Source organism: Musca autumnalis, unplaced genomic scaffold (assembly GCF_047663935.1).
Source record: "Musca autumnalis isolate F117 unplaced genomic scaffold, ASM4766393v1 scaffold_1, whole genome shotgun sequence".
Lineage (NCBI taxonomy): Eukaryota > Metazoa > Arthropoda > Insecta > Diptera > Muscidae > Musca > Musca autumnalis.
Window position 1 is genome coordinate 155,247,213 of NW_027411644.1, and position 15,335 is coordinate 155,262,547.

Genomic DNA, 15,335 nt, shown 5'->3' on the forward strand with positions numbered 1-15,335 from the left:
TAAAAAGAAACAATTAGTTTCCTTTCGTTTATGAAGAAGACTAAATACGTAACTAACCTTCAAAATACTGAAATTCGGGAGGTACCGTTCCATGGGGGCTATATCAAAACGTCGATCTATACCTACAAATTTCTTGTGGAACGTTATTAGACTCAAAGAAGACTAAATGCCAAATTTCCGATATTTCGATAAAACCTTAAAAATACCAAAAATCAAGAGGTACGCTTCTATTGGAGTATATAGGAAGACTAAATAACAAATTTCAGTCTTTCGATGGGATATTGACGTCACAACCTTCAGATTTACGAAAATCGGGAGGCACCGTTCTATGGGGGCTATATCGAATCGTGGACCGGCGAATTTCAGTCAGAAAGACTTTTGCCTCCGACAAAGATTAAATACCAAATTTCAGCCATTTCGGTGGAATATTGAGGATACAACCTTCAAATTACCGGAAATCGGAAGGTGTGGACCAATGCCGACAAATTTCTGGGAGAAAGTTTTATACCCCCATCGAAGACTATGTACCCAATTTCAGCCATTTCGGTGTGATAATGAGGCTAAATCCTTCAAAATACCGAAAATCGGATGGTACCGTTCTACGGGGGCTATATGAAGGCGTGTACCTATACCAAATACACAAATTTTATATGGATCGTTTAGTACCCCAAATGAAGACCAAATACTAAATTTCAGCCATTTCGGTGGATTATTGTGGCCACAACCTTCAAAATACCGAAAATCGTGAGGTACCGTTCTATGGGGGCAATATGAATGCGGCCCCCTATATGTACCGATAACATTTGTCATGAGAAGTCGTATTTATGCTAGAAATATGTTTTTGAATATGCTAAGAAATGAAAAATGGAAATAGAAAAATAGGGAAAATCTGAAAATCTACTCTTATGGCGGCTTATGCGGTGCAATGCAGAACTTTTGTCACATAAGCCGCCATAAGAGTAGATTTTCAGATTTTCCTTAGTTTTGTATACCCTGCTATTAATATTTACGTCTTCCATCGGAGGCCTGACTTTCTCATACTGTGTATATCGTCAAACGTCTCGTTATACCGTTAGTCTTTAGGCTATCGATAAAAAGTGGACTAAATCCGTTTCAGACAATTTGTTGTCGATGTAGCTTCTGTCCGGCTGATGCGCTCGATAACCTTGAAGGGATTAACCGATTTGGTCCAAACTTTGCACCTCGTAACTGAAATGAAGTTCGAAGATGAGCCATATTGGTACACTCTTTCCGGTAGCTCTTCCACAAGATTGTGCGCACCACAACTTCCGAAGAGTGTAACCGATTTAGTCCAAACTTTAAATATAGTAATATTTTTACCAAACATAGATCAGAAGTGGAATTCTTTAATTCATTTTTTTCTTGGTTACCGACAAGACTCGGTAAAATTAAATTGCTTTTGATTTTGGTAATTAACAAAATTTGTCGGCAAGTTAGCAACCAAAATAAAGTTGTCCTGCCGATATCAACATTGTTTTCAACTTTTATTGGTACTTTTTGTTAATAACTTGCACTTAAATGTTTCCGATTTTTGTCTATAAGAAAGAAATGTTACATAATTCCACTACAGTTTCGAAAATTGAATTTTTCGATCCATTAGTTGGGATACCCTCCCATAATAACAGATCTCGGATCGTTCTGAAATATTTTGTTTTCGGTGGCACTCCATACTTCCTGAAATAATTAGACTAACGTTTTAAAAAACCTACGGCAACAAACTAAGAAAGTTAGTGTCAAATATATAAAAACTTGAAGGGAGTACCCGATTTTGTTCAAAGTTTGCACAATTTACATCAATGCAGCGGTCTACTCCTGCTGGTACTGTCCCACAAAAGTTTATAAATTGTGGCTAGAGCATAGGTTGAGACCTGCTCGCGGATAAATTGTAAAATTTATATGGGATGGTTCTTCCGGTACTATTTACAACGCTATAACTTATTGCCGAATTAACTATAAATTGACATCTGCACCAAGAGTTCAGACAGGAAATCAAATTCATAAGCAAATTTCCGCATTTATTCAAAACGTTAAGATAAATACCCAAAAGATCTAAAAAAGTCGAATAATTTTGTCATACTCCCTGAAAAAGGCAACAAAATTCTAAAATCCCTCTAAATAAATAATTGTTGGGCAAAAGGATTGCGTTTCTATATGCGGTATACGGTCTACACAATTCCCAGTTTCCAATTTAATAGGAGATTTTCGAAATAAATATTCTAAGGAAAATGTGGCCTGCTTCATGTTTAACATCCTTGATTTAAAGCCAATATTTGATAAAAGTCAGAAGTGGAAGATCTGTGTGCAGAAAACAGCCCATATTTGATTTTCACCTGAGGGTGTATCTCTGTAGGCAAATTAGACTGATACATGGTTGTTTATTTTCTGCTCACCCATTGCAGTCTTAGTTAATTTCTTGTCTGGAGATCTTGCTAAATTATTTAGAAATATAGCGGTAAAATAAATAATTTGGTATTTACACCAAAAAATTTATCAAAGTTAATATTGTATGTATTTTGTAATAAGAGCAACAACAAGTAATATTTTTTTAAGAAATAAAGAAAGGAGACTGGTGGCATACTATGTATTCATGAAGCCTACTCATGAAATTTTTCAATTGTGTAACAAAACGCTCGTTAATACCATTCAAACAAAATACACTTGTCATAATTTTAATGGCACTCATACAAATGTGGTTACTGTACATACGTACGCATACATATATGTATATATGCATTGTATTTATATTTTGGAACGTACAGTGTCGTTTGACTGCAAGAAGTATACCCAATGGAAATGTGTTCGTTCGTTCACATGCTGTCTGACAGAGTTCACAATTAAGTCAATTATTTGAATATTGGCTAAGAATACAGAGGAAGCATTTATGATATTTGCAACAATGTTTCGTAGACACACAAAAATAAACCTGCTCCACAGTTTGTATGTGTAATTATGTACATTTTGTAGAATTATTACAGATTTCTAAAATTTTGCTGAAAATGCTTCATTGATTATTGGTTATATTTATAAACTTTATGAGTAGATAGGAAATTCAAACTGAGCAAATTGGCATTAATTAAAAGTGTGGGTCTGCATTCAATTAACACTTGAATTGCTGATAGTTATACAACATGAACAAACTATTGACCCACACACAACTGCAATCTCAGGGGCTGACAACATGGGGAATGTGCTTCAAAAAGTAATTATCTTGAGAACGGGAAAGGTTTACGGTCGACAACTTTATGATTTCACAGAAACTGTTTATAAATGTCACCAAATTATATGCCTGGGAATTATAAATATTATGGTAATTAATTGTATTTCTTTCCGTAGTCAGCGCAATGAAAAGATCCACATCGGATTGCTTTTGGTCATAGTCATCATCAGTGTGTGTCAGAAACAGGCTTTAAAAGTTAAACACAAAGTTCAACACTAAAGCTCATGTCTTCAAAAGGTCTCGCTAATAAAGCATTTACCATGGGAGCGATTGCAGATTGAAACGAGAAACCCTCCGTCCTTCCAAACCACACTGTATTTGGAAAAAACATAGTTAGGTTAGGTTAATTTATCTTGTGATCCATTGTGTTCAACCTCATAGCGTGCTGAAATAAAGAAGTTATAGGAAAATAGGAATTAACTGAATTTTAAGAAAGTTATTAAAAAGTGTAAGTGTTAAGAAGACATAGTTTACCGTTTCAGAACCTTGACAAGGAGAAGTAGACTTGTTGGCTCGTTTTTGGAGAAAGTTGTTAGAGGTTGGATCGTGTGTTCACCCATGATTCGGAGTACAAGTGCTCGTTTGGTCTCCGTTTTTTCTTCATCTTCCCATAATCTGCCATAGTCAGGAATTTCATCTCTTTCCCTTTTGCCAGACAATGATCTTATTCTGATGTGCCCCGTAGTTATACCCACCGTTAGTTCAATAACCGATCTCTTCGCGTGGAGAGGATTGGGTAGATTTCCTTGAATACCTTTCAGCAATATTCTTTGTGTCAGATCTGGTACCTTTATCCCGATATCTTTGTTCTAGCTACCGCATAAAATGCCACAAGAGATTGGTTGACTCCGATCGGCAACGCGCAATTTCATCCGCTATTTCATTTCCTTCCGTGTTGCATTGATCCCGGTCCCAACGCCGTGTCTCTAAAGTCTTCATGCAGTCCAAAACCGTCGCAGACTTGATAGTGTGGAACCTTAGGGATTTAAGCGCCGCTTGACTATCTACGTAGATAGTTGCCGGTCCAACGTTGTTCCTTTTCATATTGTTTATGATTTCTTCAGCCTTTTTGATTGCAAAGATTTCGGCTTGGGAGACACTTCAATTTTCGTTGAACTTATAAGAGCCGTAAGTTGAGACTACTCCTTTTCCAGCTTCCATCTTGCAGCTATAGATATATAACTCTATGCCGAGTAGAAGTGGTAAGTTGTGGGTCCAGGCCTTCCTGTGAGTCATGTGTACATTAAATTGGCCGTAGAGTACAGTTGCGGTGAGACATAATCACTGACTTCCCCCCATTCCAGTGGTAGAGTTCATCGTCGTAGAATTGCAGCGTGACCATATTCAGAGCTCGGCCATGAATAAGTCGAAGTGCACTCTTGACTACCAGTCATAGTTACGGTATTACAATAACTTACTTTCGCAAAGGAGACACTTCCACACCCAACATGCCTGATGCCAAAGTAAAAGTGAAATCGGTTGCACAATTTGGTGGCTGTCTTTTCAGCTATATCTCTTTTCATACTCTCAGCCTTCGGTTTTTAGGCCCCACATAGGTTTGAAGGAAATCCGTTAAAAATGCAGTCGATTTAGCCCAGTCCGTCTGTCTGGCACGATATTTCTTGCAGATTTAAATCAGGTTCGAATGTAGAATGAATGTATCGGTCCACTGATTCGAGAACCATCAACACAACATTTCAAAAATTTTCGCAAAAGTGCCGTTTGAGGATATATTTTGGTTCTTTTTGTAATTTTTTCAGCAGGTTGCCCTTAGAGGGCAAGTCCGTACTTCAGGGGGCTCTAAAACACCTGACGGCACCAACCAAAATTACTGATGAACACAATCGATTTCGACGAAATTTTGCACTTCAAACTCAAATAATGTCTTTATCGAACAGCACCTTTGGGCACCTCCCTCACAAAAGTCCAAAATAAGTTAAGGGTTGTTTGGGGATCGTTATGAGATTTTTATACAAGGCACTACTTGTGGTCCTGTTTACAGCGATATAATATTTCATTGGCTTTCCGACAAAACAGTCTAATAGCTATACAAAATTCTAATGTGACCAATTTAAATGGAAATATTGCTCCAAACTATGGGCCTCGTAATACTTCTTTCAAACCTAACTATATCAAACAACAGCTTCGGGTACCTCCCTTACAAAAGTTCAAAATTTTCGATTAACTGCACTTTAAGTGCCGTTCGAGGATTGTTTTGAAATTGTCTTCGAAGGTAATCCTTGTGATTCTGATTATAACGATATAACTTTTTGGTGTGAGTGGGTCCGTGATTCCTGACGTAACGACCCAAAAGGTCTAATCTTAAGCTGACCAACTTAATGACTGATTGCAATAACAACTATCGAAAAGAACGACTCCCAAAATTAGATTTAGTTCCAAGATGGACTACGTAGGTCTATTTTTTTCTGGTACCTCTTCCGCTAAAGTTCAACACTTTTGCGCTTTGATTCAGTTTAAGTTCACATCACGGATCGTGTTGAAATTTTACTAGAGGGTAATCTTTGTGATCATGACTACAATATTACATTTTTTTTTTTTGCTAGTGAAGCCAATACTTCCTGAGATATGGACCCCAAAATGTCGGTCTGTCTGTCCGTTCGTCCGTCCATAAGTCGGCCTATTGGAATCAAGGTATAATTCGCAATATTTAAAAAATAGCTTTATAATTGGGTACTAAAGTTTTTATTACTCCTAGGATGTTTGGTATTGAAAATGGGCTATATCGGTCCACGTTTCCATAGAATGGAACCGCCCGATTGTCGGTATTTTCAAAGTTTTAACCTCATTATTGCACCGACACGGATGAAATTTGGTATTAAGTCTTCCTCGGGGCTACAAAACTTTCCCCCAGAAACTTGTCAGTACAGGTCCAAGTTTTGATGTAGCCCCCATTGAACGGTACCTCCCGATTTTTTGTATTTTGAAGGTTTTAGCCTAAATATCACACCCAAATGACTGAATTTTGGTATTTTGTCTACGTTGTGGCTATAAAACTTACCACCAGAAATTTGTCAATACATCTTCAAAGTTTCAGCCTCATTATCATACCGGAATGGCTGAAATTTTGTTTTCTTCTTTGGGGATACAAAAAATTTCCTCTGAGAATAGTCGATATAGGTCCACGTTTTGATATAGCCCCCATAGAACAGTACCGTCCGATTTTCGGTAGCCCCCTAGAGGGGTACTTCCCGATATTCGATATTTTGATGGTTTTAACTTCATTATAGCACCGAAGTGGCTGAAATTAAATATTTAGTCTTACTTCGGACTACAAAACCTTCCCCTAGAAATTTGTTAGTGCAGGTTCGCGTTTTGATATAGCCGCCATAGAACGGTACAATCCGATTTTCGTTATTTACAAGGTTTTAATCACACGCAGAGAAGAGATATTGTAGGAGCAATCATATTTTAAGAACAAAATAGTGTATTTTAAAAATCTGAAAATATAAATTGTTCTTTCAACCATATTTTTTGTGTCAGGAACCATATTGACAAAAAATATATTGTTGGGCCAACAATATATATTTTCAGATTTTTACAATACACTATTTTGTTCTTAAAATATGATTGCTCCTACAATATATCTTCTCTGCGTGCACGTTATACAACCATAATAGCTGAAACTGTGAATTTGGCCTTCGTTGTGGGTAAAAAGCATGTCTGCAAAGAACTGTAGGTATAGGTCCACGTTTTGAGAAAGTCCCTATAGACCGTTTCCTCCCGGGAATTTTTAAGTCTTCAGCCACATTATTCAACTGAAAAGGCTGAAATTTGGTATCAAGTCTTCGTTGGGGTAGTAAAACATTTTCGTAGAGAATGGTCTGTACAGTTCCACTGTTTGCTATACCCCCCATAGAACGGTACCTCCCGATGGCTAACATTTGGAATTTAGCCTCTATTAGAGCTATAAAGTTTTTCTGCAGATAATTGTCGGTATAGGTCCATGTTTCGATTTAGCCCCTATAGAACGTTTTCGCCTGACATTTGGTATTTATAAAGTGCCACATTATACAACCAAAATGGCTTTCAATTTAGTTTATGGTGGAGAGTATAAAAAGTTCGGCATAGCCTAACTTAACACGAATTCACTTTATATGAGATGAGGGTTCGATTACCAGGCAAGGGAGTTTTCAACAGTGGCAAACATATCTTCTAGCGCAATGTTGTCGGCATTTCTTTACAAGTGGTGTCTTAGGACACGCCGTTAGGATATAAAAATTAGGTCCCATAATATTGAACTAATATTAATCGGGGTGCACTCATAAATAAATATAAAATAGAATCAAGTTAATTGATATGATAGAAGTCTACCCTTGTTTCTCCGGGGGAGTGGTCGTAATAATATCTGTAGCTATTCACGATTTTATCCCTTTAGTGATTTCATTCAAAGTTTCCTTTCAATTTGTCATAGATTATAAAATAGAAGTTTCACTACAACTAAAACACTTGGCATACATCCCAAAACTTAACGCGCCACAGACAACAATTAATGAATAGCTGCAAACCGTTGAAAGCCTTTCTCAACGAATTTTAAACGAAATGCGCTTATAATGTTCTCTACGTGACTGAACCAGTAAAAAATAAACGCAATCTCGCATCACATCCCCTCATTGCCCTGGATATACTGCAACCGCATATGCTGACAGAAATTTAATGACATAACGATGACGACAACGGAGACACTTTAATTTGTTGATAAAATTCACCATTGCAAAAGCGAACATTTTTAACTTGCACAATCTGATTTGTTTTTTTTTTTTCATTTTTTTCCAGTATTTACAGCTGTTGCTGACGCTGACACTAACGTTGCCTTTGCTAACACACACATATCCTGCTGCTGAAGAAAAATCTCTACCCCTGGATGATGTTGGGGTTGTGGATAACGATGAAGCTGCCAGTGGCAAAGATTCACAGTTGCAGAAGCGTTCAGGCAGTACTGATTATGCGTTACATTTGAAATCCGGTTTACTGTCCGGTCTGGGACATGCCTCTGCCTCACTAGCATCCAGTAGTTCGGGTGGCAGCAGTAGTGGCGGTTACAATTATAAGCCCCATGCCGATGGACATCATGTAAGATTTTTCATTTGAAATGTGTTATACAATGTGATACTGAACGAACGACTGGCATGTTAATTCATTTTGTGATTTTTTTCTCCTTCTTTTACCAGATACATGGTCATGTTGAATTCGATCCCTGGTCGTTGAAAAAGACTGTCTTGAACACCATTTTCCAGGCGGTGAAGGCGATTACCGGTGGCGTCACAGCTCTTAAGGGTCAACTGATTAAGGGCAGTGGCTATGCTCTCAGTGCCAGTGGTAATTTGGTGGCGGCATCCGGTGACAAAGTTACCGATGTTGGCAAGTACATTATTAATTCGGCACAATCCAAACTACATCCCATACCCAGCGGCCATGGCAGCAGCCACGGAGGTGGTGGCCCCTTTGCTAAATTTGCCTCCCTATCTGGCGCATCGTCCGGTGGCAGCAGTAGTAGCGGCAAACCAAACCATGTTGTGCACACTGAGAGTAAGTAGAAGTTTTGCATAATTTATTAATGAGCGTAATTAGAAATCAATTTAACGCTAATTAGAAATGAACGGTGTTTAGCGTTGTCAAAGTTTGACGTACAAGCACACGTACATTCATAGTTAGGGACATTTTTGAAGATAGTGATTGCTTACTCAAATTGTACATCTTTTTTTTAATTTTAAGTTAACAATTTTAGTTGTTGGAGGGTAGTCATGTATCTTCTCTTTGGTAATAGCACCTGGCCGCTTCACTCGGAGAACTTTGGTCCGTTGTGTTCATTTTTGATAGGTTTGTAGATGATAAAGAGAAGATTCCATGGCTTATTGATTGATAATGAAAATATAGATGAAGAAATATCCGTAATCCAGCTTCCACAGTAGAATCCAAGTTTTACCAGACCTTTGCCCCCAGCACATTTAACATCACTAGCATTGTTGTTGTGGCAGTATATGTTGGACAAACAGCCGCTGGCCGAAACGATTTGGTTTCGGGTTAATCCGGTACAAAGAACCCGTGGGATTGACATCTCTAGCGTAACTTTACTTGGTGAGTTGGGGTCCTTGTACGCTATGTAAATAGAGGACAAAATTAATGGCCTGGACGCAGCACTGTAATGTCTCCTGGACTTGCCCACTTACCTTTTTATACCATCCACCCTAAGTATATGGGTTTTACTATTTTTGTCATTCCGTTTGTAACACATCGAAATATTCGTCGGAGACCCGATAACGATGTCCGCCTGTCCGTCCGTCTATTGTCATAAAGAAAAAGTAACTAATATTTAAGATACAGCTTTATAATTTGGTAGAGAAATTTCTATTAATCTAAGTATGGCTGGCATTGAATATGGACTATAGGGGTCCACGTTTTAATATAGCCCCCAATACAATGATACCTCCTGATTTTCGGTACTATTTTTAAGGTTTTAGCCTCGTTATCCCACCGAAAAGGCAGAAATTTGGTATTTACTCTTCGCTGGGGATAAAAACTCTTCCCTCTCCTTGTCGACGCAGGTGAACGTTTTGATATAGTCCCCATAGAACGGTACTTCCCGATTTTGGGAATTTTAAGATTCCAATCGAAATAGCTGGGGGATTAGAACGGTACGATTTTAGTGTTTTTAAGGTTTTAGCCACATTATCCAACCCAAATAGCTGAAATTTCATATTTAGTCTACATTTTAGTTATAAACTACGCCTGCACATAATGGCTCCAATAGAACGGTTTCGGCCGATTTTCTGCATTTCTGAAGTTTTAGTCACATTATCCAACCGAAATGGTTAAAATCATTATATTGGAGTGCATAAAAAGTCAGACCCGGGCGACCAGAACTCCGTTTTCATTTGCTTTTGTGCATATAAGGTTCCCGGTCTAGGGCGACGTCGATGTCCAATGTAGAGAGGGTTAGCAGTTGTCCAGCAGCAGCAGCTTTGCAATGATGCAAATTTATCTGCTCAGAACTACTATCTTGCTGCTTTCGTCCTTCTAGTGCTTCGAAAGCTTTCCGGAGCATACCTTTCCGAAGGACTAGTCCGCCATTCTTCGGAAAGGAATTTATAATCCTCCAACTTCCCATCCGAAGACCGACATTCTGCTTCTTGACTAACTTTAGAATCCTGTCCAGCTCCATAGAAGGAGGAGGTACCCTTACTGATGTCATCATACCACATGGAATCGCAGCAACAGGTACGCCCGCCTGATTACTGATTTCTCAGAGTGAACCAATACCATAATCTGGTTGACTCCTTTGTATAGGGCTGTCAGGCCGAGCCATATTCACTTCCGCCTGATTACTGACTTCCCAAAGTTAACCAATGCCATATTCTGCTTGACTCCTTTGTATAGGGCTGACAGACCGAGCCATATGCACCTCTGATACATATCGTCTTAAATAAGGATGTCCCTTAGATGACCGTCGATTAGCAACCAATGACTATCACTAATGCACCCTTGGAATCACGCAGTGATTGCAACCCTCAGATCATTCAGAACCAACCGCCGCAAGTTTTCTGTGAATAACTGGGCTTTCTACTTACCTTGCTCGCCTACTCAGGGTTACAAATTTGCTAAAACTGAATGGATTTTGTTTTCTTCAGTAGTGATCTTCATCGCCAATGAGGCAGACAAAACAGATCGATGGACCGGTTGTGACAGTATTGACTTCTTCTCAGACGACCTCATCCTCTTTACGATCACTGGTCATGCTTTTGGATTGGTTAAATTCGGACTAGTGTCATTTGCAAAAAACCCTATCATTATTCCGTCCCTGTCAAAAACCTATCATTTTTCCGTCCATCAATCTGGCATGGATGTGGGGCAGGTGAGGAGCCAAGCGAAACCGTCTCAAAGAATTTAAGTACAGCCTTCGCCTTTTTTGACTTATTATTTGTTTATTATTATTTTTTGGCTTAGCCACATTAGTTAAGGTCTAGGATCTAAAGGTCTTTACATTTTCCACCTTCTCAGCTTGAAACTGAGTTTGGATTTCCATTTCAGGTGGACTTCCCCAGTTTGCCGATTTGCCAAATCTGTACTGCCACCAGAACAGGAGGTTTCTACAGTCGTAACCTCGATAGGGGCCTCGACAATTGCACTTACAGCGGGAATTTCGCTGATAGGAAGTTCCCTCATAGCTATGTGAGGATAATTCTTTTCAAACAACCTGATAAACTTGAAGTTCGTTGTTATCAGTTATGAAATTCCCTTTCGCTGATGGTTTTTGGATCATTATTTATGTACCGAGAGCAAGATACTTCACTTCGGTCAGAGGTACCGGCAAACCATCCGCCTGCTTAATGAACGAATCTCCCTTTCGAACTTCCTCATCTAATGATTTTTGTCTAAGAAGTAAAGGCTTGCCGGGTTTATTAACAGGTCGGATCAGCAACCTTTCCGACGATTTGGGATGAACTATCCTGACTAAAGGTGGAAATAATGAAGTATTCTGACTAGAGGTTGAGACATGGATTACTCCTATGGCCAAAGCTTCATGCTCTTCCATTAATTATGAAATATCCAAAATGTTATCAACCTTGATAAGGTTGAGGGGTACCCTCTGTTCTACCTGTTTAAGCCGCCCATAACTATAGTCCGTTTTTGTATTGCACAGGAACTCGTGCTGGCGTTTATAGTTGTAAATGTCAGGGCATTTATTTACTTGTGGAAGTGAAGATTTGATATGCTAAGGTATCCACACTTACATCAGTCGAATGATTGGTTTTAGGTTTTTGGGAGGTTCTTTAGTAAAAGTTCGTATATCCATGAGATATTGATTATTGGAAGGAAATGAGGTCAACCTTACCGCGGCAGGGACTTGGCAACTAAGCCCTTTACTCGTTGAGGCACCTAGGTATAAAAGAGATTCCATTTAAATATATTTGTTACCATACTGAAAATCTTGAAAACCCCCGCTAAACACCCAAACTTTAGGAGATCTCTTTCATACCCTCAGCCTTTAGGCTATAGAATTTGAAACGACCAGAATTATGCCTTATCGAAATAATGGTTTCAGACCCCAAGTATGTTTGGACACAATCCGTTTCAAACAACTTGGAATTGATTTAGCCATGTCCTTCCCCCCTCTCACACAAATGTTCAAACTTGGATAACTTTTGGTAGTTCAAAATTGTCATTGTTTTAAATGAAGAAAATTGTGATCGACCAAAGGGTTTAGTATTGCAGACACTGCGTAATGCTCTATATTCTGTGGTGAGGTAGCTATAAGGGTCCTGTCTCCACTATGCATTTCCTGATGATATGGCTTTTGTATTAACACATTTCATACATACTCTTTTATACAACGGTTTCTTCACAGATGATTCCAACCATCTCACAGATGTCGATTTAAGCTATACATACATTAACATGCTGATCGATTGCAAACATAAGGTAAAATCTTCACTTTATTACACATACACCTGTAGCCATATGTATGCTCACATATGACGTCATTGGTTATGATGAAACAAAATAATAATTTGTTTTCTAAAAACCGTTTAATGCTCCATGTTAGGAATAAAATGTTATTTATTTACCACTTAAGAGCATAGCGTTCCGTCAAGTAATGCTGTTGTAAACTATTTTATGGATTTCTTCTATTGCAACTGGCTGTCATGGCAGGCTGGCTTAAAGTCTTACCATACTTGCATTGTTCGTTCGCTCGTTCGTAGCACACTTGTTTCCTTTCTTGTCAAGAGAATGTTAAGCTCTAAACAGATGCTGGTAATACTTCGTCGCTGTTACTGCTTATTTAGTGATGTACATTGACCCAAACAAAAAACCACATCTAATGATGTGCTGAGTTAGTTTGGTGGAGCTCTGTGCTAGTGCTGTTGACATTTGTTGTAGTCGTTAGATTTCAATGACAACTTTCCAATCGATGACAGCATTTTAAGCGAAACACGAACACACATTTAAATTTCTTGTTTGGAACATGCTGCAATAGTTACTTGGTTAGGTTTTTTTCTTGATTTGCAAAATGTAATAGAGTCCACATTTGTTTTCATACAAACCGATTGATCTTAGATGTGACTATGGTTTTTTGAACTAGTTAGTAACTTTGTTCTAATTTTGTTTAATTAACCAAAGTTATAATGCATTCCCCAAAAATGTCAATTATCTCCGTTTCCATTTCAACCAAATATGAAGGGTTCTATATACGCCTCCTCAATATTCTCCCTTGAAAAAAAAAAACAAATGATTATATAATTTCACTTGAAATGTGAGTTGGAAAATTTAAATTGTTTTCAAGAGAAGCTGTAATCCATTAAAATAGGGATTGTAACGAACAAATATTTTTTGTGGATAGCATTCTGTGAAGTTTTTAAGGATGTTATTCATCTTGTTTTCATGTGTTTAAGCAGATCTATAATAAGTTTTCAAGAGTATTTTTTGTGTGGTAGTGGTGTTCAGTTTTCAAAGAATTTTTCTCTCTAACACCCCCAGGAATAACTACTGGTAAGACGTGGAGAAACAAGGAGAAAATTATTCTAATATTGCTTATAGTTTTCGCTATAATTCTTTTTTTCAGGAATTTGAGAAAATTATGTGTTTTCCCAAAATAGGAAAACGTATGTATTTTGAAATCGACGATGGCAAAGAAGAAGTTTATTCCTATTAGGTATTCAATATGAGCTATATAAGTCCAGCTTTTTATATATCCCCATAGAACGGTACCTCCCTCCTGATGTTAGGGTTTTGAGCCTCATTATCCGAAATGGATGAAGTTTGGCATTGGCGTTAAAGGTAGTGAGCTAATGAATGCGCGACTCATGCATTCACCCCTAAGAAATATAAAAACTTGGGTGTAGATTTAATAATCCACCCCTATAAGAACTCTACTATGAAAAAAGAATTAAACCTCTGCACCTGGAATATTCGGACCCCTTTTAGAGAAGGTGCAGTTTACGCACTCGTAGATTTTCTTGCCAAGTACAATACCGATATTACAGAAAATACGATGGATTGGGAAAGGCGTCACAAGAACGCCTAAAGCCCGAGCTTGGTTGCGATTTTGTAGTTAGTCGTATGTTAAGAAATCTGGTATCCACTTTCACCTAGGTGCATGAAACACTTGCTGCAATTCGGATAAAACTTAAATCAGTTTTAACCTAATTTCGGGTTTATTTGCGCCCATGACCCCACTGAAGATAAGGACGAGCAGACCAAAGATGTATTTTAAGAGCGCGTAGAAAAAAACATATAGCCGGTGTCCCGCCTATAACATTAACATTATTCTAGGTGATTTAGAGACCGCAATTGAGAAGGAAAATATCTCTGGCCCAACAGTGACAGATCTGACAATGGAATGAGGCTGATAGACTTTGCAACGGCAAAAAACATGGTAGTTAGCATCACCAGATTTAAGCATCACGACATTCATAAGGGAACCTGGCTTTCTCCAGATCAGAAAACACGAAATCAAATTAATCACGTTGTGGTAGATGGAAGACATTCATCAAGCGTGTTAGATGTACGATCTTTCCGAGGAGCAGAGATCGACTCGGATCACCACCATGTTGCACCAATGGTACGCACCCGATTAAAAGTAACAAGTAAAGTACGAACAGACACAACACGGAAGTTGGACATCGGTATGTTGTAATCACAACAGATGGCTAAAGCATATTCCACTTAACTGGCCCAAATGCTTAATCAAAACACTCCTCGTCCCGATAACATATCAGCACAATGGAAAAGTATTGTTCACTCCAGCTGCAAAAGGAACGAGAATCTTATTTTCCACAGGAAAAAGAGAGAAATATAAAAGCGTGTAATTAAGTCCGAAAATTCTACCAAAGAGTGAAACAATCAAACTAATGGCTTTGGTATAGGAACATTCTCCTGTAGAGATGAGCAGGGAAAACTGGTAACATATAACGATAGTGTGTTCAGGATATGGAAAGAGCATTTTTCCGAACTGTTGGTATACAATTCTACGAAAGACATAGTATTGAATGAATACATAGTATTGAATGAATACCGCCCGGACAAGTTGAGGTAAAGACAGCAATAATCCGGCTAAAGAATAATAAGGCAACAGAAGTCG

At 38.3% G+C, this 15,335-nt stretch overlaps 1 protein-coding gene across 2 annotated transcripts in view; it reads left to right on the forward strand.

The window, feature by feature from the left end:
• Positions 1 to 15,335, forward strand: part of LOC141390906 (uncharacterized) — a 55,837-nt gene that overhangs the window by 18,046 nt on the left and 22,456 nt on the right. For both annotated transcript variants that reach the window (XM_073963840.1, XM_073963839.1), the window contains exons 2-3: positions 8,033 to 8,329; positions 8,428 to 8,785. In XM_073963840.1, the coding sequence (XP_073819941.1) occupies positions 8,033 to 8,329; positions 8,428 to 8,785 (655 nt within the window). The remainder of the gene's footprint in view (positions 1 to 8,032; positions 8,330 to 8,427; positions 8,786 to 15,335) is intronic.